The following is a 24220-nucleotide window of genomic DNA, read 5'->3' as shown; positions in this document are numbered from 1 at the left end:
GCGACTTGGATCTTAAAGTAAAATCTCTTGGCTGCGGGGGGGGGGGGGGGGAAGAGCAATAAATCCAGCAAATTAAAGTGAAAAGGCAGCTAACATGAGTGACAACTGTACAGCATCAGATAGCACTGCATCCTGAATTCCAGTGGGATAGGAAATATGAAGCAAAAATCAGTCAGGTGCTCCCAGATAGCGATAAGGAAAGCAATTCCCATTTACCGGTAGAAATAAAATAAGAGGTCCTGATAAACCCTCCATGACTAGACTGGATTAGGGCTCTAGCTGTGAAAATTCATTACAGGCATGCAAAAGAATGCGTATCGGGCCGAGCTAAACTGGCTACAAACACCATTTATCTGGAGAAGAGATGATTCTCTCAGAATAAACAGATTTCTTTCAAAGGGAAGGCGGCGGGGGGGGGTTATATTGTGTGATCTGACAGAAATCTATATTCCTGCCTTGTCATTTATTATGCAAATAAGTCTCACACCTTTCTTAAGCCATGAAGGATGAGTTCACTTCGGAGTTTTTTGCTGGAAGAGTGATCTTAGGCTCTTTCAGGGACTCCAGGCTGGGGTTCCCAGCACAGAGTCCCAGTAGCTGCTGGTTTCAGGGAGGGCTCTGATGGTGAGAACTGCTGGTCCTCGTCAGCAAGGGTCATGCATTTTGGCCAGATGTTTTCAGGATTTCCCATAAACAAACCCATTGCTTCGCATTGTTTTCTACTATTTATGGTGTTTCACTTTTAATTATGGTATTATGTTTATTTTTGTTTTGCTTGATTTGATTCTGTTTTATTCTATTCTACTGTGCTCATAGAGTCATAGAATCACAGGATGGTTGGGGTTGGAAGGGACCTTAAAGATCCTCTAATTCCAGACCCCCTGCCATGGGCAGGGACACCTTCCACTAGACCAGGTTACTCCAAGCCCCATCCAGCCTAACCTTGGGCACTTCCAGGGATGGGGCATCCACAGTTTCTGAGGGCAATACATTTTATTATTTATTTTTATTTTATTTTATTTTATTTTATTTTATTTTATTTTATTTTATTTTATTTTATTTTATTTTATTTTATTTTATTTTATTTTATTTTATTTTATTTTATTTTATTTTATTTTATTTTCCCATTCTGTGTGTGTCTGGGCCATGTGCAGAAGGCAACCCATGGCATTTTCTCCTCTCTCCTTGTCTTCAGTGCTCTTCTTTTTGGAATCAGCACCCATTAAAGCTGCCTCACTCTGCTGAGTAGGGCTCAGTGGAGCAGGACACGTTGGAGCTTCAGTGTGTGGCTGACTCTGAGGTGGTTGTAGGTAGCTGCAGACACACTTAACGTGATGTGCAGGGACTGAAACGTGACCTAACACCTTTTGTTCTGGCAATTACGTCTCTCAGGATGCTAATTTTAGAAACAGAATTGAGCTGGTAGAAGCCACGAGTGGTGGATGAAACCCTGATATTCCCTCTGGTGGAGGGAGGGCTGAGCCAGTGTTAAAAGGGTGAAAACCAAAACAACACAAAACAAAAACAGAAAAGGACCTCTAGAAGATTTTTTCCTGACAAGAAGGCTGTGTTTTTGGATAAGGCTCCTGGCAAATTATTTCCCTGTGAACAAAGCTCCAAAGGTGGAATCCTGACCCACGAATCCACCAAGATCCTGTCTTGGGGATGGACTCTGGGTGCGATTCAGGACGAGTTTGTCTTCCCTCTAATGCAACATGAAAGTCGGGGGGATGCTTGGAGAGTAGAGGGATCCAGGTGGGACAGTGTATGTGTTCTTAAGCTGGTTGCAGGACACACAGAGAACTGTGTCGTAGCAAAACTCATGCAAAGGACTTCCCTAAATTCTTGATCCCACATTTCCTAGGTCCCTTCTCCTCACAGCCAGTCACGATATTCGCACCGATCTCTGTCTCTGGTGATCTTAGGGGACCACAGCAAAAGGGTGGCTTGTGATGGGAGGAAAGGGACAGGGGCAGGTCCTTGGGTGAGCAGGAGGGATCGACCACCGAGCATCTGCTGTGGCTCAGGGGTGGTACTGGCCATGGCATGAGTCCCTCTTGCTTCTTCGGGGGCATTTTGCACTTGTGGGTTTTTTTTGCCTCAGCATTTCTGTGGTGCTGGGCTGGCCGTGTCTTGCAGCGCTCTGGAGAGATTCTGCTAATGGGATCTGACCTGATGGCTTTGCATGTTTTAAGTAAATTAAACACAGCTGCTAGGAAAATCCAGTAACCTTAACAGCACCACGGCTCCGTTGTCTGCATTGTAATTACAGCAGCAACCACCAGGAAGTTCTACTTTCTGGTTTATTTTTAAATAACTTCTGAGCCACCCTTTGATCAGCTGCTTCATCCCCAAGTCCTGCCTGTCCTCTTCCAAGGTTTAACCCTTGCTGCTTCTTCAGGCGTCCACCTCATCTCAGTTTCAGTCAGTCACAAAGGCAAGCGGCTGATTGCAAAAAAATGACTTTCCTCCCCAAATATATCCTGTAATTTTGAGCTGAGGGTGGATCTGGGAAGAGTTTTGAGCCAGAGCTTGCAGGGTGAGTGCAGTCTGCAGGCACTGAGTGGTGTTTTATGACTCCTGGGGAAGCGCATCTTGAAATATGCATATTTTTATTCTGCTTTAGCCAAAGCCCTTTGTACCCATTCAGAGAAATGGGCTCTCTGTCACAGTGACAACACTTCGATGAGAAGCGAAAGGACTTAGATTTATGTAGGAAGCAAATTTAGGAGCCTAATTAGTTTTCCCTTGTCAACCCAGGGGTGGAACACATGCCTGCAGGAGCAAATGGTCAGCTTGTGGCACGGGCTTAGCTGCATTCTCCTCCCCTTCATTAAAAGCTCACACCATCCTCTCTGTGAGAGCTGCACGGCTCTAAATTTCTGGAGGAAACCCAGGACTGGGGAAATGACTTGGGGTTTTGGATCAGAGTCTGCAAAAGGGCTTAAAAAAAAAAAAAACAGCTGTGTTTTAAGCATGTCCCAGTGCAAGAAGGTTGGCTCAGCATCACAGGATGCTGGTCCCACCTCGGGGGCAGCGTGTTTGGGGCACCAGAGCTGCTGCGTCCAAGGTTGTGTTGTGTTTGATTATAGAACCATGGAGTGGTTTAGGTTGAAAGAGACCTTGAGGGCCATCTAGTTCAACCTCCCTGCTATGGGCAGGGACACCTTCCACTAGGCCAGGTTGCTCCAAGCCCTGTCCAACCCGGCCTTAAAGATTTCCAGGGCTGCCCGGCTTGTCCAGGCAACCTGTGCCAGTGCTTTACCACCACCATTATAAATCATGGTTCTGGCTACCCTTCATCCTGCTGGATGAGCTATCTCACGGAGGTCTGAGGGTTCTTCCAACAGAGGCGTTTGCCAGCTTGTCTTCCAGCCTGACTTCTTTTGTTTTGAACTGGGCTGCCCAGGAGAGGCAGATCTCAGCTGTGGTGCCCTGGTCTGCTCTCCCGTCTGCTGTCAGCAGCACGTCGTGGTGCGTTTGATTTGGGTGAAAAAAACGTGATTGAGGTAGTAAAGTTTATGAGATTCTGCGTTTTATGGTAAATTTTAAATTGACGCCGCAATCAGGAGCATTAGAGTTTGTAAAGGAAAGTTGGTGTGATGTGTTGCAGAACGCAAGGTGGTAATTTCCTCTCTTATATTGATGCTATCAACAGCAGAGAGTGAAGCAGCTGCTTCTTGGAGGATTGGATTTTTAATGCATTCATTTAACGTAATTTATAGAGCATTATTTATTATGTGGGGGTTTCCCCCCCTTTCCTGGCTTCCCTTTTCTGTTGCTAGAGGAGTGCAGCCCTGTTTTACCTACAGCTTCTCACCTGTAGATTTCAAGGCCTTTCCAACCACAGCCAACATTGCTGTTTCCATTATCACACAGGATGGGGAAAACTGAGCACTGGAGATTGGAAAGGATGGCAGCCCCAAAGATGCAGCCAGGCCACTCCTCCTCCTAAGCATGATCCACACACTCAGTTCTTCCCAGGCTGGGAGGGGTGATCTGTCTCAGGGCGTTTTTTTGATGGAAGAAACAGTCCCTGGCAGCAAAAACACATCATCCCAATCATCCCAACCACTCTCCTGCTGATTTTCTGCAGGGATAGGGGTGACTTGGTTCCCGTGATTCCAGTGGGCATCTCCAGGGCACTGCCCTGTTGGAGGCTTTCAGCTAAGCTCAGGCTGTCAAGCTGCTCTGTTAACTGACAGAAATAGGGTTTCCAGATGAGTGGAGCGTTTTCTGGTGAGGTGGGATTCACCTGTCCACAGCTGGGTGTGGGGATTACCAGCTCTTCCCTTGCTGCCTGGGCTGCCTTCACCATTCACAGTGAGCAGTAAGGACAATTCCAGTGATGTGGATTCCCTTCTCCTGAGGTGGATGTATAACTGAGATCAGCTGGATCTTGCTGGGGCTTCTCTCCTAGCTAACTGGCATTTTTCTCAGGTGCGTGAGGGGTATGTGACCCTGGGTGTCTCTTTCCCACAACACATTTCAGTAATGGCTGGATGGAGAATTATCCCAAAAAACGTGGTGTATCTTGGGTTTTTCCACACCTGGTGCTGTGTGCTCTGCTGGACAGGCTCTGTGGTTGCACTGCAGGTCCTGTTGCACCGTGGTCAGACATCACCTTATCTCCCTCCACACACCTCCAGAAGGGATGGGGCCACCCTGCTCTGCCCACTGACTGCTGAGTGTCACTAAAGGAAGCTGTAGCTTTGTTTTTTGGATGGCAAAGGGGCCAGTCTGTCATATCACCACTGTCAGAACACCTTAGATGCTCAAGCTGGGATGAGAAGGCAGCACCTCATTGTTTTATCCTGATTTTCACTGAAAACAGGGTTCACCCTCATTTCTGTCTGGCAATACCGTAGTGTTTGCCTGCAGGTCCAGATTTTGCTTGCTGTTATAAAGGCTGCTAGAAAGTAGTTCTGGCACCTTCCTGATCCACTAATGTGTCTGGTGAGGTGAAAGACTTTTGAGAGCATGTGAGGGAAATGGAAAGAATCCTCTGGGAGGAGTTTGGGGTTACCTGGGCATGAGGGGAGATATGAGATGAGCTCTTCCCCAGGCTTGGGCATGTTTGTTAAAGCTGAACCACAGCAAAGGGGGTTTTTGTGGTGGCGGTTTTTCAGATATGCCAAGAAGATGTAAAAACAACTGGTTGAAAAAGTCCTGGGCATTTTAAAGTAATATTTGTTGGGGATTTATTGAAGATGCTGTAACACAGCCTGTAGCAGCATCTGCTTCCCAGATTAACAGAGGGTTTGCAAACAGCACTTTGAAAGCAACCTCCAAGATTATTGGAAAACTGGAGAGCAGACTTGGTGAATGATTCATGACATGGGCTTGCAAATCAGTTGTTCCTTTTCCTTTCTTTGTCAAATTTACTTATTTCAGTGCTATTATGCAGGAGCCACACAAACACTGGAACCATCCTGGAAGTGTTGATGTGCCAGGACTGTGCTGCTCATCACAGCAGGGGCCTGAGAGTGCAGAGCTGGAGGGCATCCTCATCCAATGCAAATGGGTTTTATTTTGGAGCTGTTGAAACTTGGACCAGGAGCTGGAGGTGGGCTGCAGTGGGAGATAAAAATATTAACTCGGCGCTAATCTCCTGTTAGAGCCGGTGGATGTTTGATCAGCAGAGTCTGGAGGGTGTCTCACACCCCAAAATAGATACTGGTGTTTGAGTAACTAAATGGCTCACCAAACACCCCAGACCATGCTGGCTGCATCCCCATGGACTGCAGTAAGAGCTGGGACAGCCACCACATGTGTAGGTCACGATTCGGCTGCTGAACACAGGTGTCTGGTTTTACCTTGAGACACATTGCTTAGTCCCCATCTGGAAATCAGAGATCCAGGGTCACATCTGGAAGTACCCTGCATGGGTCTTGGACAGCTTAGGGAATCCAACATGCCAGCTAAATCCAGGATTTGCACGTGGGCACCCCAACTGAGACGTTTTAATCTGGAGCTGAATCCTACCCAGCATGCCAGGGTCTGGCACAGGTTTGTCGGGCTGTCCCTGAGGATCCCCCCTTGGCATGGACACAGGGAAGGGCGTTCCCATGGTCCATGCTGCTGGCTGTCAGCCCAGGGCTATCCTGTGCTTCAGGTGAGCTGAATTCCAGCTGCTGGCTGGTCAGGGCTAGAGCATGGATGGAATCCTTGGGACTCCACTGGGAGTGTGTGAGTGCTTGTTCTCTTGAGGGCAGGGGTGTTCCCAGTGTGGATGCCTTGGAGAGAGTTCTGGGGCTGCTCAGCGTAGGAAGGACATGGAGCTGCCAGAGAGAGTCCAGAGGAGATGCTCCCAGGGCTGGAGCCCCTCTGCTCTGGAGCCAGGCTGGGAGAGCTGGGGGGGTTCACCTGGAGAAGAGAAGGCTCCAGGTAGACCTGAGAGCCCCTTGCAGGGCCTAAAGGGGGCAAACTTTTTATCAGAATCTGTTGCAGTAGAACAAGGGGTGATGGTTTTAAATTGATCAATGAGAATACCTGTTAGGAAGAAGTTTCTTGCAGTGAGTGTGGTGAAACATTGGCACCGGTTTCCCAGAGAATCTGTGGATGACTCAATCCTGGAAACATTCAAGGTCAGGCTGGACGGGGTTCTGAGCAACCTGATCTGGTTGAAGGTGTCTCTGCTGATGGCAGGGGAGTTGGACTGGGTGGTCTTTAAAGGTCTCTTCCAACCCAAACTGTTCTGTGATTCTTTGATAAATGTTTCTTCGCACGGGGTTGATCTCAAGGGCAGGACAAAGCCTGTACCTATCACCAGTTTGTCTGGGAGCTGTCTTTTCCAGCTCTGCAGCCCACCCCAGCTAGGGGATGGAGAGGTCAGTGTTCTAAAGAGAGGCAGAAGCTCCACTCGCAGAGACACGTGGTGAGAGGAGCGGACCCGAGCGAGCTGATGTGGCATGTTAGTGATGCATTCAGGGAGGGTAATTAGAAACTTCAATGTCATATCCAGGAGGGTGTGTTCGATTCATCTGTAAACCACCCCAAGAAGCTAAAAGGGGCCTTGTGGCTGAGGGGGAAGCCACAGGCAAGCCTGGTTGATCTGTAGCTTTTCATTGCACGTGTGTTCTGGGAACGGGAGAATGGAGCCTGGGCTGCTCTCAGCAATACCCATCCTATTTTGGAAACTGCTAAAAGGGCGTCAGGGCATCCTCCTCAGCTCCCCGTTCACTGGCTCAGAGGGTGGACCGTGACTGTGGTTGTTCACAGCCTCTGTTCTTCGTGGCAGTGTATCCTCAGGTGGCACGTCTTCATGGCTTTTAAGTCTCTCCAGGGATGGTGACTCTACCACTGCCCTGGGCAGCCTGTGTAGGGCTCGACAACCCTTTCTGTGAAGAAATTTCTCCTCATATCCAACCTAAACTTGTCCTGGTGCAACTTGAGGCTGCTTCCTCTCTTCCTGTCACCTGTGAGAGGACACCAACGCCCACCTGTCTGCACCAAGGTGTTGCTTTGCAAGCTGGTTGTGTCCCTGAGTTGCCCTTGCAGTGGGGAGTAGCTGCAGTGAAGGACCTGTAGAGGGAAGGAGAATTTAGCCAGAAGTTAAAGCTGAAGCCCAGCGTTGCTCCTGGGAAACACAGATCCAGCCCCTGCCCCGGTGCCCAGAGGAGGTTGTGCATCAGCCTTAGCAGAGCTGATGAGCCTCTGGGAGGAAGCCAGGGGCACTGCAGGAATTTTTGCAGCATTCCCCAGGAATTTTGTCCGGAACGTGGGCATGCTGACAGTGGCCTGCACTGAGCTCTTTGCCCCCTTGCTGATCACTTGTGGCTGCTGAGTGGCAAACGAGCCATTAGTCCTCAGCAGTGGCAGTTTCTTGTCAAGCTAATGATCTGAGCAGGGCTGGGGCTAAGGAAGGAGGTCGTGCTGGAGTGCACAAGGTCAGAGCATCTGGATGCTCTTGAAAGCAGATGGACTCATTAGCTGCAGGGAAATCCCCCTCCTGGGGCTGATCGTGGCCCTGGTGCTGGTCTGCAGCCACCCTGTGCTCCCACCTGTGCTCCATGCATTGCCTTACTGCCTAAATGTCCTCAGACTGGTGCTTGTAGAAGCATGAGAAGGAAAATTAGAGGCCACCACAAAGGTTACCCTTTGTGGTTTTCCCCCATTCCTTGGGTGTGCGTGCACAGCAATTATCTTACCAGTTCAATAGGCTGGGTAGGGTGCTCAGAGCCCCTCGGTTCCTCCATCCTGGGACAGTCATCCCGGCGTCAGCCTCCCCTGAAAAATGTTGTTGGCACCTTCCCATGAAAATAATGAGAGTGAGAATCCCATAAAGGCTGACTCAAGGTCAATGGCTCCATCTAAAAGTATTGAGTGGGTGGGAGAGAGATCCCAGTTGCTTCTCTGTAATGGGAAATAGTACTGGTGGATCCTGCCCTGGTAAACCCATGGCAGGGGCTGCCTGGAGAAGGAAGGAAATTGAGAGACTACACTCGAGTGGCTGTTCCCTTGCTTTGCAACTCACTAAGCCTTGGCATAGAGGTCCCCTTTTCCCTTGCAGCTTCCATGGGTTGATGGCAACCCCTTGACCCTGGCCAAAACTCAGGTGCAAACCAAGGTTTAAGGACAAAGTGTGAGCTGGTGGTGCCGTTTTGGGGGAAATACCCCCGGTGGTCACTTCTTTGGCGTGCAAATGCTGCATCTCCATCCGACTGCTGCACCACACGAGCCATTTCCAGCTGTGCACTCCCATGTCACGTGTGCCAAGGTGGTCTTCCTCTCTGCCCTTACCCAGGAGGAGACCTGGGCCAGCCCCCCAAGCTGTACTAGGGGCACTCAGGACCCCGTTAATATGATGGCTGCCTGCTGGTGAGGGTCTCAGTCCTTGAGGTTGCGCTGAAATGGAGCCTGGTCCTGCAAAGCACCCTCCTGCTGATCTCCTGCATCAACCCTGAGTCCTGCCCACCTCCCAGGCAAGCTGCTGGGCCACCTCGTCCCTCAACAACCACCCTGTAGGTAACCCGTGTTATCAGCCACCTGTGTGTTTTGTCACCTCCTCTGGCACGTGGTGGTGACAGTCCCACTCACCTGACACCTCCCACATGTAGGTGTCAGCTTCCTGTTTGGAAATGCCAGCCTGTTGGGAGCCACTGTCTCTCTCATGTGCAAGTGGTGGCCAGGAGCTTCTGTAGGGCTCCATTTCTCCACGGTTTTTCCCAAGCTAAGAGCGACAGGAGACTTTTATGGGCAGAGCCTGGGAGGGCACTGGCCACACACCTTCCCCCTCTGCACCCCGGCACCTCTGGGATGTGGGTTTATTGCAGGCACCCTTGTGGGTACCATCATCTCTTGACAACTGAGCTGTGGTTGCAGAAAGCCCCAGGAAGCTGATAATCCCATGGGGACCAAAGAATAATGTTTTAGCTGGGGGGGTGGGATGGGCGAAGCAGCCAAAGCCGCTTGGATGTGTCCCGTTTCCGGAGTGTTCATCTCCCAGCTGTCACAGGAGATGTGATACAGTGGGAGGACGGGGTGGGTTTGCACCTCCGTGGCACGGTGTTGCTAGGTGATCTCGTGGTACAGGGGAGGGTGATGTGCGGATGAACTGACCGTGGAAACACGTGCGGTGGGAGAGCAGGAGCAGGCCTGCCTCAGTGTTTCCTCACTGCGCCAGCAGAAGGTGTCTCCAGAGCTGGCCTTTATTAACCAGACACTCAGTCCTGGATCTGATGATGGTTTTTTTGTTTCTTTCTCTCTCTGTTGTTCCTTAGGAAATGGTCAGAGGAGCAAAGGGAGCGTCGCCGATTTGAAACAGAACCAAGGGTCCTGGTGAGTACTGATCTGGGTGAGCTTTGTGCGGAGAGCTGGCGGCTCCTGGCAAGCAGGACACAAGTCGGGGTTGTCTTGATACCTTTCTGGTTTCTTGGGGGGTCTGATCCTGCCCTTCAGTTAGCAGGAAAGGAGGTGGTTTTGTCGCGTTGATGGGTCAGAGCGAAGCATCTTTACCACCACCACCACCACAATTCTCTGCTATCATCAGCCACCGCAACTCTTAACTGCTCTTCCCGTAAATCCGTAGAAGATGCTCTCATGAACGTGTGTGTGCTGAGTGCTGCAGTGCTGGAGGGAGCAGGCGGCAGAGAACGCTGGCAGCTGCACGGGAGTGCGCCGAGCAGCAATATTTGTTGATGCTTGGAGTGCTTTTGGCTGTCGTTGTTCTTGGCCCCGGCGCAGACCCAGTCACGGGGCCGCAATTCTGGGTGACATTTCAAGGTCCTCTCCAGACCTGTTTTCTGCAGCTGTCGCACAGGAGGCTGCGAATTGGATGCCTTCCTAAAGGTCTTGAAGAGGAAGAAAGGAGAATCCTTTTTTTTTTTTTTTTTTTTTAATCATCTGAGCCGGTTCAGATATGCCAGAGCCAGATCCCTGAGTTGATGTTGCTGAACTGAGGTATTTCGCTTATCTTCCCGTGAGCAACTGCCTGGTTTGCACTGGCCAAACCCTCAGCAGAGCCGTGCTGTGAGTCCCCCACAGGTTCCCATCTGTCAGGGACTGAATCCCCACATCTCCCCGCGCTGCACATGTGTTACGGAGGCTGAGGAGCATCTCGCTGCTGGGTTATCACAGAATTACAGAACCACGATCTGGGTTGGAAGGGACCTTTAAAACTCGTCTAGTCCAAGCCCCTTCCATGGGCAAGGACGTTTTCCAGGTTGTTCCAAGCCCTGTCCAACCTGGCCTTGGACACTTCCAGGGATGGGGCAGCCACGATTTCTCTTGGCAACCTGTGCCAGGGCCTCACCATCCTCTTCATAAAGAGTTTCTTCCTTATATCCCTTGGGTCTCTGCTGTCACCTGGACTGTGTGGACATGCAGGAGCAGTGCTGGTGGTAGATGAATCACAGGAAGATCCGGATTTTAAGACACACCTCAGCTCCTATAGTATAAGCATGAGTTTAGAAAGGAGAATTTGACACAATATGGTTTCAGGAAGCAATCTTCAGACATTTAAAAAGATAGAGGCCTTTTGTAGTTAGCGGAGATGTTTTTATCCCACGTTAAATCTGATCTAGTTTGGGCAGCACTCTAGGATGAGCAGAAGCCTGTCCCTCTCCTCTGGCTGCAGGAGCAGCCCAGGTGAGGGGATGATGTGTCTGTGGGGTCGCCTTCTGGCCAGGCAGTCAGGGAGGGTGCTGAGACCCTGCTTTCCCCCAACACCTCCTCAGCAGAAGAGTCTGAGAGGTGATGCTTTGTTCCCAGAAATTATCTCTGCCTCCAAAAAAAGGTGCTATTCAGTGCCTGCAGGAAAAACCAAACTCCTCTCTGGCTCCCACTCCTCCCACTGCTTCCCTGCTGCCTCCCTGCAATCAGCTAGAAAATAAACCCAGACTATCTCCCTGGGAAAAGCAACCCTCTTGTCTGTAAACAGGGCAGCCTGGAAGGCCACCAGCTGCAAAACTGAGTGCCATCACCAGCCCGGTGAGGCTGGTGGGCTGTGCTGCCCCACCCCAGGGAGCCCCTTGCACCCATCTTCTCCCAAATTCCAGCTGCATTTCCCCTCCCTGCACCCCAGCCCCTGCTCTCCTGGCAGAGATGGAGGACCAGTGTGTATCTGGAGCACAGGATACTTTATCATGCTGGCTTTCCTGATTTACACCAGCAGGGGTTTGGTCCCTTGAGCTCCAGCAATCCTGAAGAGATTCAGCTTATTAAACATCCGTTTGCACTGTCTTTAGCGTTAAATAATTGGCTCCTCAGCATATTTGAGTTGGAGGGTATCTAATAATCCTGTGAACTATCCATCATGCTCCATTATCATCTTTCCAATCCTGCACTGGCTGCCTCGTGTCAGCTCTGCCTGGGGTTTACAAATAGATTTCGTTTCTCCTGCAGTTTTCCTCCTTTTCTTCTGTCTCATCCTCTCAAAGGAGCCATTTCAGGCTCCTTAAAATTTGTGCAGACGCTCCCATCAGCATCTTTCTGCTGACTCGTGAGCTATGAGTCCCATCCATGTGCTGGCCCCAAACAAAAACTCTCATTTAACACAGAGGAGTAGAATTGTTATCTCGATTGAAAGAATTTCAACCTGCAAACTGATAAATCATCGCATTGTTGGAGCTTCCCTGTTGGCTCAGAGGATTTGTAGGACACACAATAATGACTTGCCAGCTGCCCTCCAGCAGGCCAGCACTGCAGCACTCACACACAGGGCACAAGCCCCAAAGTGTCCTGCTTTTATTTTAGTAAGGATGCTTAAGAGGGCCCCTAAAAAACCCTCCTAACCAGGTGGGTAGTGTGAGAGCTGAGAATAGAATAGAATAGAATAGAATAGAATAGAATAGAATTGAATAGAATAGAATAGAATAGAATAGAATAGAATAGAATAGAACAGAACAGAACAGAACAGAACAGAACAGAATAGAACAGAATAGAATAGTTTGGATTGGAAGTGACCTTAAAAAGCCATCTAGTCCACCCCCACTGCAATTAGCAGCCACGTCTTCAACTAGGCCAGGTTGCTCAGAGCCCTGTCCAGTCTTTATCATATTATTTTTGGTACCTGTTGCTGCTACTGCCATGCCAGCAATGGGAACTATGCTCAGCATTCTTTTAAAATCAGGCTTGTGCTCATCTCTCTGAGTCTGCAGCATCCTGGAGGAGATGGACGTGTTGGGAGGTTGTATCCCATTTTTATACGCTCTGGAGCTGCTGGTGGATGTTTTGCCAGTATCAGGAAAGACACAGCTAGGTTTTTCTCATTAAAAATTAACTTCTTCCTTTTTATGTGGCTTAAGAAATGGTCTTCCCAGTGGAATTTTGGGATTATCAAGACTGGGTTTAGAGTGTCAGACTGGGATTGCATACCAAGACGTAGCACCGGGGCAGGCAAGTAGAGCCATAAAAAAAGGACCAGTCTCTCTTACAAACATCTTCCCACATAGTCTGAACACTCCTTTTCTGAGTTGTTCTAGACACATCTTTTGCTTCTAGGCAAGGTGAATTCCAGCAGCTTCAACCCACTTAGGAGCTCTCCAGTCCATACATGAAATTCTTCTACCCAGTCATTTCTAGATCACCCTTTTAAAAAAATCTCTCCCTGTTCTAACCTGTCAAGAGGAGATTAAAATCCCTCAATAGCCACCTGGTTCTTCTGTTAAAAACATGTCGGTGTGATTGTCTAAAGGACAAAAACACTGAATTTTGTACTGAGATGTGTTTGCTTTTGCAAGGATAGGTTTCACTTTGCATCCCTCTCCTGGGTCCAGTATATTATTGGGCCGGAGCCATCTCTGAGTGAGCTTGCAGCAAACAGAAAAAAAAAAAAGAGGGAAACCCCCAGCTGTAAACACAGCAAGTCACTGTGCAGCAAGAGGTGTCAATTCTGGTTGACACGTGAAGGAGACCATGTGGCGTAAAATCCCACAACACCTTCAGCAGAGGCAGAGGTCTGGTTACTCGAGACGTTTGCAGCGTCTTAAGGGCTCCAAGTTTTACTTCTCCAAGTAGAGGCATCACTGTAAGACAAGAACCCTCACTGATTCCTGCTCCTCTGCCCTAATGCCATCACTCTCCCCCCTTTTGCAGACCCTCGTAATGACATTCATAGTCACACACGCGCGCACGCAAAAAAATACTTTATGTGAGGAAAATGAATCCGGCTTGAGCTGGCTCTCGCCTCCTGCCGCGGTTGCCTCCAGACCCCGGCTCTCCCAGGGTGAAATGAAAAGGGGAGTTAATGTAGCGGGGTCATTCCTCACTGCTGAATTGGTCAGCCGTCTACAGAGCCAATTTCTGCAGCTTTTCAGTGGCGTGGTAGGACCCCTGGGTAATATTTGCCTGAATGGAGCCCTGAGTGTTTAAGCTGTGTTGCCAGGAACGGCTGTTTTATCCTATGCATCTGAGATTTCAACTCATCAGACATGAAGCAGGTCAGGACTCTCGTGCCATTGTGTGCATTACAGCGAACAGAACAGAATATGCTTGATAAAAGGGAGGACTTGAAAGAGATGCTTCTTTAGACCTGAAACTTTCAAGTCCCACAATGCATCAAAGACCCCTCGTATAGACTTTGAAAGGGGCGAAAGGCATTGCCTAATATTTGGAGGAAATGAATAATAAAAGCGTCCCAAGTGCCGGGAAACTAATTTAGGAGTGCACGTTGCACTGTATTGCCTCTGCTGGATTCGCTCCCCAGAAGAGTTGCTAACAAAAGATTTAAAAAAAAATAAAATAAAATTGCGTTTGGAGACCAACTTTTCTGCCTTGAAATGCCCCCTTTTTTGTAATGTTTCCTGGTAAGAGTTACTTATGAAAAGATGAAATACAGCCCGTGCTGCAAACACCAGGTCTCAAATGAAGCTTGGGAGCCCTTAAGGTTTCCCACCATTCCCCTCCCTGTCACAGCCTTTTGTTCCTTCGTGTTGAAAGCGTTGCTTGCAGGATGCTTGCAGGATGCTGAGGCACTACCTGCTCATAGAGTTTAGTCATATCTTAGGGGAAAAAAGAAAAAAAAAAAAAATCAACCTGTTTCTGTGGCCTCTGCTTTTGTTCCAGCACAACCACCTTTGGGTACAGTTGGGACTGCTCTGTGGGTGACCTGCTACTCCTTGCGGCAGGAGCTGGGAGTTTGGTCCCGTGCTGAAGGTATCAGTTATGTTTCTGGTATCCCCATGGATGCTGAAGGTGCTGTTTGGAGCCTGAAGTACTTGTTGCAGAGTCACAGAATGGTTTGGGTTGGAAGGGACCTTAAAGGCTATCCGGTTCCAGCCCCTCTTCCATGGACAGGGACATCTCCCACTATACCATGTTGCTCCAGGCCCCCATCCAACATGTCCTTCCTTCCAGATGGCTTCTTGCCATCAGTTTGTTTCTGAGGTGTGGTGATTCCTAATGCAGTGGCATCCAAGGCTCCCATGGGATTTGGGAGCTGCAGAGCTTGTGTGGGCTTCTGCCTTGTATCATGAGATGAAGTGTGGCTGATGGGACATCCAGCCCATAGACCTAATGGCTCTGGGAGCGTGGGATTCAGCTTCAAAGTAGGGCTTCCTCCTGAGAATCAAACCCTGTGGTGTGCAGACTTGCTTCAGATCCCATGCAGTGATGGGAGGTGAGGATATTTGGGCATCCACAGGGGTGTTTGGGCCCACGAAGGGCTCTGCTGTCCTCCTTGCCCTGCCCTTGCCCATCCCTGCTGCCTGCGTTTGTCACATCGAGTTCCACTTCTGCCTTCTGTGGAGATCAGTTAAATCTGAGTGCTTTCCTACCTGCTTCTCCCCCAGGCCACGATTAATTGAGGGCAGGAGGGCAGGCAGGAGTGCCCAGGCAATATTTACAAGAAGAAGGGGATGTTAATGGGTCACTGGGGCCAGACCAGTGGGGGATGGAGATGATGGGCAGTGTGTGGGGGGGGGGACAGTGAATCTCCTGCCAGCCCCAGGGATGATTAAAACCTCAGCTTTGTGTGAAAGTCAATTAAAATTGGACTCCCCTCACAGCCCTCCACCTCCTGGTGCTGTGGCTGCTGTCTCAATGGGACCTTCTGTGGTGGGAGAAGAGCAGGATATTAGGGTGGAGGAGGATGCCTGTGAGTTATCACTCACTGCAAGCCTGGGGGATGGACAACTTTTAGCAAAATAATGTTTTCTCTCCTCAGAGCTCTGTTAGACTGGGCCCAATTATTTTAATTATCAGTTATCAGAAAGGTGGTGGATGCCCCACCCCTGGACGTGTTCGGGGCCAGGTTGGAGACAGGGCAGAACAACCTGCTCTAGTGGAAGGTGTCCCTGCCCATGGAAAGGGGGCTGGACTAGATGGCCTTTAAAAGTTGATTTCCAACCCAAACCGTGGTTCTCTGGGTCTGTTTAGCGTTTCTCCACTGCGTCCTTCATGAACAGGGTGAGTGCAGTCCTTGGTTCAAGGCACTGGTGGTCTCAGCCACAAAACCCAGTTGGCAGATGAGGCACAAAAGGTGGTGCACAGGGGTGACACACCAGTTCCCAGCCTTTCCACCACCTTTTCCCTTAACCCCAGAGGGCCAGGCAGCAAAAGCCTGGCCCGTCTTTGATAAAACAGTAATCATAAACCAGGATGATTTCTCATGTAAAGGGGCTTGGCAGCACTGTGAGGGGGAGGTTCATGCCCCAACTTAACGACACATCAGTGCCCGGGGACTTTTTAGTCTTGTGCTTGGGTTTTATGATCCGTATTACTTCCCTTTTAATTTTTATTGCCTCGCTTTAGTTTTTGATACAGTTCTGGAAGCACCTCGGTGGGCAGGGACGGCTCTGCCATCACTGACTGTCACCTTGTGGCTTGACCCGCATTTCAGGGAGGAGCAGAGGGGCTGGATGTGGGCTCGCCAGCCCTTTAGTGGCGACACCCCTGCCTGTGTCAGCCCCTGCCTGCCACTGCTGAGAGCTCAGAGCTGGGTCCTGCTGATCTCCAGTGCAGCCACATCTGGCTTGGCAACCCCCTGGACAACCTCTCAGCCTTGATCTAGGGGAAGGAGCCCCTCCAAAACATGTGCAGCAGCAGAGCCAGGAGGAAGATCTTGGTCTAGGTCTCCTTTCTGAGGTGAGGCTGCACAAAATTGGTGGCTGCTGGGCTCGTGGTGTTGTTTCCTCCCAGCCCTGGGCTGGGCTGTGCTGCTTCCTCCTGGGCTTCAAGATAAGCATGGCAGGACATGATCTTTTCCCCTGCAGAACATCTCATTCAGGGCGTCTCTGGCCCATGCTTGGTTTCCTAGGACATTGCTGAACTAGGTAAGCAGGTAGGCATTGCTGCTGGCTGGCTCTGGTTTCTCCCTCCCAGAAGATCAGATGATGTTTTCTTCTCTTCTGTGTGGGCCATCCTTGCTGTAGTCCTGTTTCTGGTTTGCCACCCATTGCAGAGGGAAATAAAATTTTCTCTAGCATTATTCTAATGTATAGAGGTAGCAAAATGTGGACTATGAGATTCATCTGGGAAATCTTAACACCTCAGAGGCACAGGGGGTCATCCACGCTCTCCTGAGCTGCAGCCCTCAAACCCACTTCTTTCAGGTCCACTCTTGTCTCAGAATAACTCTGGATAAGATCTGCTGTCGGGGGAGGCAAAGGGAAGGGATTTATTTAGCTTGACTGGGAAGCTGGCACTGTCCAAACTTTATGGTAATGGGGTGACTTCTGTTAAGAAGACAGTCAGATTGGATGGGTTGGCTCTTCAGTGTGAAGGGACACCTGCCCTGGGTGTCTCCTGAGGCTCACTCCACGCCAGCTGATAACCCATGTCATTTAGGAGAGGTTTTACTCCTTGCTGCTTGGCATTTCTGCTCACTGCTCCGGGACAGATCCAAACCCCACTGGCATCAGGAGAGATTTTCTCTGACTTCAGCTGTCTCCATCCTCCCAGAAAGAAGATGTGACACAACTCCTGTGTAGTGGCTTATTCCTGGTGACAAGTGCACCTTCCCCAGTGACCTTTCACACCATGAAATGGAGGGAGTGGGATGCTGGTCCCCTCCCAGGCAGCCCAAGAGCAGGGCTGTCAGAGCCAAGGAGCTTGCACGCCGTTAAGAGAAATCCTCCCCTCAGTACCCAAGGGACCTGAGTGCTGGTTCAAAAGGTTGCAGAGCACTGTCAGCTCCTGTTTGGGGCTGCTGTGCTGAAGGGAGATCCTGCCAAGGAGGTCACAGGCTGAAGCAAGCTGAATTTGAAGGAACTGTAGTTTGAAATGATCTTTTAGGTTTGTCAGCCCCGTCAGGATTTAACTCATGTAAGGGCAGCCAGAAGCTTGAGGTGCATGGGGTTGGATAACCAGTCAGCCAAGGATGGGTGTCTTTCCAGGTGGCACAGCTGGGCCCTGGTTTTCTCCAGCAGGACGGTGCTCCAGTCTATCTACAGCAAGTGATAAAGTGCCCAGGAAAGGAGGGAACAAGGACATCAACTCCAGCAATGAGTTTGCCAAAAAGTGCCGAGATCCTTCTGACAGCAGGAGAGTGGTTGGGGTCCATCCATCCATCCGTGCATCCATCTGTCCGTCCATCCATCCGCTCACATAGTTTCCAGACCTCAGGTATCCTTCCCCATGCCTGTGGATACACCCGTTTTTGTCCTCTTCAGTAGATCTGAAATTTGCTCCAGCTTTCTTTTTCAAAACACTCTGTAAGTAAAATGGGAATGCCAAAGCAGCAGAGCCTGGCAAAAATAAGGGGGAGTACTCCTTGGTACGGAAAAATATCCCCAGCACAGCAAAAGTCCAGTTTGTTCAGGTGGGGCAGAGAGAATCCAACAACATGCCTTTTGTTGTGCAGTTCACATATGTTGCTATATTGATGCCTGAGATATTTTACTGAAAGTTTGTCATCATTTCTACCCCTCGTGCTCAGAGAAGTGGTAGTTTCAAAGTGGCTTCATCCCTTCTGGCTCCGTGAGAGCTGATTCCCACAGGAGAGGTGGGTTGGGAACTGCAGTCTGCGTTTCATCGCCTACCAGAAGTCCCATCTGTCAGTGGGAGCTGCACAGCCCTCCTCTGCTACCAAAATTATTTATTTTGACCTGTCATTAGGGATATTCATGCAGCAGGAATGGGAATGATCTCTGCTTTGTGAGTTTTACAAGCCCATTTTGTATTTGTCTTGGTGGTAGAGGAGCAGTAAAGAGCTCTGTGATCGCGCCTGTTACGATAAGTGAGTTTTGGAAGAGGTTTTCTGTCTGATAGTCCATCTAAAAGCGTGGGGAAATGCCATTCTAACAGCTGTTAAAACACAATTGCTCGCTGATTTACACAGTCAAGGAGCACCTCTTTACTGGGAGATGTACACCGAATAAAAGCAGTTCAAGTGGTGCTTTTAATAAATTGATAATGGAACAGCATTTCATCTTCCGCTCTAATCCGTTACGTTAGCGCAAGGTAGCGTATCCCTCTGATAGATCCTGAGATCGGCAGAAACTGAAAGTCAAACCACTTTCTTTCTGTGTCTCTGAGGCCAAATTGCACACTGGTGAAAGGCACTGGGTTCCCAGTGAACTGGAGGCTTTTTTTTCCCATGGGTGGGTTTTAAGTTGGGTCCCGCTGGGCTGGTGTTCAGGGCACTGATCACAGAACCCAAGAATGTCTCAAGTTGCATGTCCAGAGAAGGAAATGCAGCCGGGGAAGGGTCTGGAGCAGCAGGAGCAGCTGAGGGAGCGGGGGGGGCTCAGCCTGGAGAAAAGGAGGCTGAGGGGGGACCTTCTGGCTCTGCAACTCCCTGACAGGAGGGGGGAGCCAGGGGGGTTATCGGGCTCTGCCCCCAGGGAACAAGGGACAGGAGGAGAGGAAGCAGCCTCAAGTTGTGCCAGAGGAGGTTTAGATTGGATACTGGGAAAATTCCTTCATGGAAAGTGCTGTTTCACATTGGCACAGCTGCCCAGGGCAGTGTTGTAGTCCCAATCCCTGGAGGGATTTAAAAGCCATGTGGATGTGGCACTGGGGGACATGGATTAGTGATGGCCCTGACAGTGCTGGGGAACGGTTGGACTTGATGACCTCAGAGGGCCTAAATAGTTCTGTGATTCTAAATTGGAAGGGGCCCATAAGGATCACCGAATCCAACTCCCTGCTCCTTGCAGAACTACCTAAACCTAAGAACATCATCCAGATGCTCCTTGAACTCTGTCAGGCTTGGGGCCATCACCACATCCCTGAGGAGCCCACTCCAGGGACTGACCACCCCCTGGGTGAAGAGCCTGTTCCTGATGTCCAGTCTAAACTTCCACTTTGTTCCGTGATGCCTTGGCTTTGTCCATGGGGCTGCCACGTTGCTGGATGTCAATGCCTGGGCTTGACATCCCCGGTGGGGTTCTCTCCAGCCCCTGGCTCCCATGGGTTTTGAGTGGGAGCCATGGGATGGAGGTAGCTCTGTGGAAACCCCTTGGACTTCCCTGGAGGCACTTCCCAGGCTTCTGGGATTGAGTGCCTTGAAGCTAAATGAGCTGTTGGCTGCTTGGTTAGGAAAGAAACAGGAGACACTTTGGGAGGCAGGAAAAAGGTCATTTATCCTGTTGCTGCTCATCCTTGTTAATTCATTGTTTCCGTTGAAAACCCTGCACTTAGCTGCTTCATGAATGAACCCAGTGTCTGTGCCTCCAAAAACAACTTGGCTTGGTGAAAAGTAAGACCTCCTTTCACCTCCTCTCTGCTCTGCTCTGTTTTCTCCCCCATCCCTTGTTTTCCTTCACTTGCATCCATCCTGCCTGGGTGGCAGTCCAGGGTGTCCCTGTGGAGTGGGGCTGGAGCTCAGGGGCTGGAATCACAGAAGCACAGAGCAGTTTGGGTTGGAAGGAACCCCTGAAGACCATCGAGTCCAACCCCCTGCCACAGGCAGGGACACCTTCCAGTATCTCAGGTTGCTCCAAGCCTCGTCCAGTCTGGCCTTGGACACTTCCAGGGATGGGGCAGGCACAGCTTCTCTTGGCATCCTGTGCTGGTGTTTTATCGCCCTCTGCATAAAGAATTTCAGCCCAGGGGCTGCTCTGTGAGCACAGAGAACCCCCTCTGTTTGCTGGGCTGGGACTGCAGAGGCTCTCACAATCCAAAGAGGAATGGGAAAGCCTGAAGGAAAGGTTTGGGAAAGGGGAAATGACTCAGCTGTGTGGCAGGAGGGACGTCAAGGAGGAAGGGTGGGTAGGGAGATTCAGATAGAACTGGGAGCCTTTGTGAGACGGGGTTAGAGGGGATGGAGGGTGACCTGGAGGCTGTGATGTGACTTAGACATTGCCCAGCTGTGGCAGCTCTGGTGAGCAAACCCTTTTCCAGCAAGGGCCCAGGTGGGGAAGGGCAGATGGAGCAGAGGAAAGGTCTGGTGAGTGGTAGCTTCTCTCCTAATGCCCTTTAGCAGCTGGAATGGAGGAGAGCTGGCACCACATCAACAGTGAGCTCTCCAAGGACCATCTGTGAGCCAAGGGCAATGAGAACAATTACCAGCCAGAGGAAAAAATCACCGAGAGAGAGGCTGGAAAAAGCTGTGGGGGAGGCTGAGAGCCAAGCAGAGGCAAGGAAAAGGGGACCTCAAAGCTAGTGAGTGGCCAGAGAAAGTACACTGTGGGTGTTTTTGATCTCCCTATCTCAGAACACAAGGTCTGTTTAAGGAAGCAGCCGTGTCCATGAGAAAATGCTTTCCCATTGGGTTGGGTCTGTGAAACTGAGTGCCAGGAGATGCCTCCAAAGCTGGAAATTTAACACTCAGATAAGGCTCTGTCCCAGGTTGGACTTGGCTCCCAGCCAAGTGCCTGGACCCCGGGGACAAAACCTTCCCCCTCCCTTTCACTTTCTCCCAGCCGACCGAAAAAACCCCAAAAGAACCCAAACCGAATACATTTCAAATTTGTATATACATAAAGAAAACTATATACACACTACCAACCAAAGGGAACTCCCCAAAAGGGAAAAGGGAAGGGAAAGGGAAAAGGGAAAAAGGGACAAAAAGGGATACAAAAGGGACAAAAAGGGACAAAAAGTTAAATACTCCCCTCGAGAGGAAGCGAGCCACACCACACAGCTACCACAGCACTGTCCGCTTCTCAAGGCCAACCAGACACGCCAGGCCTCACTCCCTCACCCGGGCAGAGCGACAGTAGAGCTACCTCCACCTTGGGTCCGCCGGAAGAAAGAGAGCGAGAGCTTCCTCTCTCTCCTTAATTATACTCTTCCTTACATAAAAATCGTATGGAATACTGAGAACATGACCTTGGTTCCTTGTTTACAACCTGATCACCAAGGAAGGCCTAGATTCAAAACCACTACAGGCTTGGATGTTGTTTGGGAATGGCAATGAAAAACAAGAGCTAAAAATGAGGTTTGGAAGCAGGGTTTACTGTATTCAGGGGTTTAAAACAACCTTGAGCTTTTCGGATCTGAGGGAGCACCTTCCAGGAAGCCCAGCTGGGGTTTGGTGCGTCAGTGTCGGGCTGTTTAGGGCAAGTGGTGAACCCTGGATGTGACCTAAAGCCATAATGCCCAGCTCCCTGGGCTCTTCAGAGTGTGGGGGCTGTTCAGCCTGGAGAAGAGAAGGTTCCAGGGAGACCTGAGAGCCCCTTCCAGGGCCTAAAGGGGCTCCAGGAGAGCTGGAGAGGGACTGGGGACAAGGGATGGAGGGACAGGACAAGGGTGAATGGCTTTCCACTGCCAGAGGGGAGGTTTATATTAAAGAGTGTGAAGAAGTTCTTCACTATAAGGGTGGCACAGGTTGCCCAGAGAAGCTGTGGCTGCCCCTGGACTCCTGGAAGTGTTTAAGGCCAGGTTGGATGGGGCTTGGAGCAACCTGATGTAGTGGAAGGTGCCCCTGCCCATGGCAGATGGTGGAATGAGATGAGCTTTAAGGTCTCTTCCAACCCAAACCATTCTGGGACTCTGTGATTGCTGGCCTTGTCCATGGAGCTTTTCTCCCAGGAATCCTGCCAGCAGGGAGAGTGGCTTTGAAGCTTTTCCCAGGGCAGGGAAGAAACCAAGAAAAGAGTAGATATTTCCTAAGAGGAATCTGGCTGGTCCATCTGGTACTCCCAAAAAGGCTGGTGAGATGGCACAGCACCGAGGAAGGCTGTAAAAGATTGGAGTGTAGGCATTAAAGTGGAAGGTGATTAAAACCCAAGCAAAATAGCACAAGGATGGTCTCCAGGGAGGGAGGAAGTCTGGCAGAACTCCATCGGGGAGGGTTAGAAAAGGGAGGCTGGAAATTAAAGCAGCGCAATGATGGAGGTCAAGTGTATCTCCAAGGCTTTGGAAACTAGGAGTAACGCTGACTCTGAGCTGCAGCAACTGCTACTCAGGGGAAGGGGGATGGGAGGGAAACGCTGATTTGCTAAATGGTTAGAAATAAATTGGTGTATAAACCTGTAATGTTTGTTTCCTTGATCTGAAGTCTGAAGCAGCTGCTGCTGAGCCTGGTTAGGCTAATGTTAACTGGGTTTGCTGAGGCTTTGCAGGTTTTTAAGCCAAGCCTCCCTTAAGGATAGTCCTGGCTGTAAACTCTCCTTCTCTATCCTGTCCTGGAGGGAGACTGGAGGTGCTGCTTTTCAGACCTCTTTGTTTGGTGCCTCTTTTCTTCCACAGCCCTGGAGTGCTGGGGAGGGTATCTGAAAGGGAAAGGACCGATTGGATCACCTCATTCTTCATATCTCCACTTCTGTGTCACCCCATCAGTGTCACCCCAACTCTGACCTGGCTTAGGCTGCAAGCCCCTCCAGAGTCTGTCATCATTCCAGAGCTCTTCTCGTGTGACTCCTTTCCCAAGGGGTCAGGATTCCTTGTCTCTCCCTTCCCCTGCATCCCACCCAGCTGCAGAACAAAAAGTCCTCCCTGTTAATGAGGCTCGTTAGGCTCAAATGGGGGGAGCGGACACGTGGAGCGCCGCTGCATCCCTAATTCCCTGCTCCTGACTGTTCCAGCCATCCCTGCTCCATCCTTCAGCTGGGGTTATGCCTGCTTTGTGGCATGGATTTAGGGGGTGTCACAGCAAGGTGTGGGACCACCACACTGTCCTCACTATGAGCAAGAGCCTGTGGTGATGGGGTTCAGGGGTGGGCAAGGGGAGGTGCTGCCACAGCTTTCAGTCTCCACTTTTTTGCTGAGCCTTCTACAGAGTTTCTACAGAGTTTTCAGTGCACCCACACACCTTCTAGCTCAAGGAGTCTCCAGGAGTAGGCTGTGCAGGTGTGACATGGTGTTTGAATCTCTCATGATTACACTCCCTGAAGCGAGTTCTTCTCATTTGCAGTGCCTTGACCTAAAGACCTGTCCCAGCAGGAGAAGATCAGGTGGAAATCATGGTGCTCCCCTTCTTCTGTAAAGCTCCTGATTGCCTTTTTGTTTCTTTGCTGGCCTCCTCTGTTCCCATTATCTCGTGATGGGGGAGTTTTTTAAATAAGTAGGTTGGGAAACAGCAAGGCCATGGAGATAAGAGCCGAGATGACTCCTGTGCTCTGCTCAGAGATTCATTACCTGCTCCCCTGTAAGCCAGGAGAGAAGCAAGCCTGCTTTTCTTTTTCTTTTTTTTTTGTTAATAAAAGTACTACACTGGGAATTTTTAAAAGTCAAATTAAAGCACAGAAGGACCTGAGAAAGTGTGGGGGCTACAAACTAGTGCTGGAGCAAAAGGGACTCATTAAAACAGGAATTATTTAGGAGAACAAACTGGAACACCATTATACAAAGTGTCACCGACTCATTTTCATTTCACTGAGTCCAGCCTAGTGTTTGGCTGCACTTGATAAATGAGTCTGTTTTACTTCTCCTCCTTCTCCTTTTTTTTTTTTTT

The 24220-nt window shown here is 50.1% G+C and overlaps 1 protein-coding gene across 1 annotated transcript in view; it reads left to right on the top strand.

The window, feature by feature from the left end:
• ZBTB7C (zinc finger and BTB domain containing 7C) overlaps nt 1-24220 on the top strand; it is a 149615-nt gene that overhangs the window by 66901 nt on the left and 58494 nt on the right. Inside the window, exon 4 of the mRNA XM_027896886.1 lies at nt 9723-9780. Coding sequence (XP_027752687.1) covers nt 9723-9780 — 58 coding nt within the window. The remainder of the gene's footprint in view (nt 1-9722; nt 9781-24220) is intronic.

The sequence above is a fragment of the Empidonax traillii genome, unplaced genomic scaffold, assembly GCF_003031625.1.
Source record: "Empidonax traillii isolate 1590-97213 ecotype Southwest subspecies unplaced genomic scaffold, ASM303162v1 scaffold519:size850040, whole genome shotgun sequence".
NCBI classification, from domain to species: Eukaryota; Metazoa; Chordata; class Aves; order Passeriformes; family Tyrannidae; genus Empidonax; species Empidonax traillii.
Note: the sequence above shows the minus strand (reverse complement) of the source record. Positions and strands in the feature narration are given on the sequence as shown.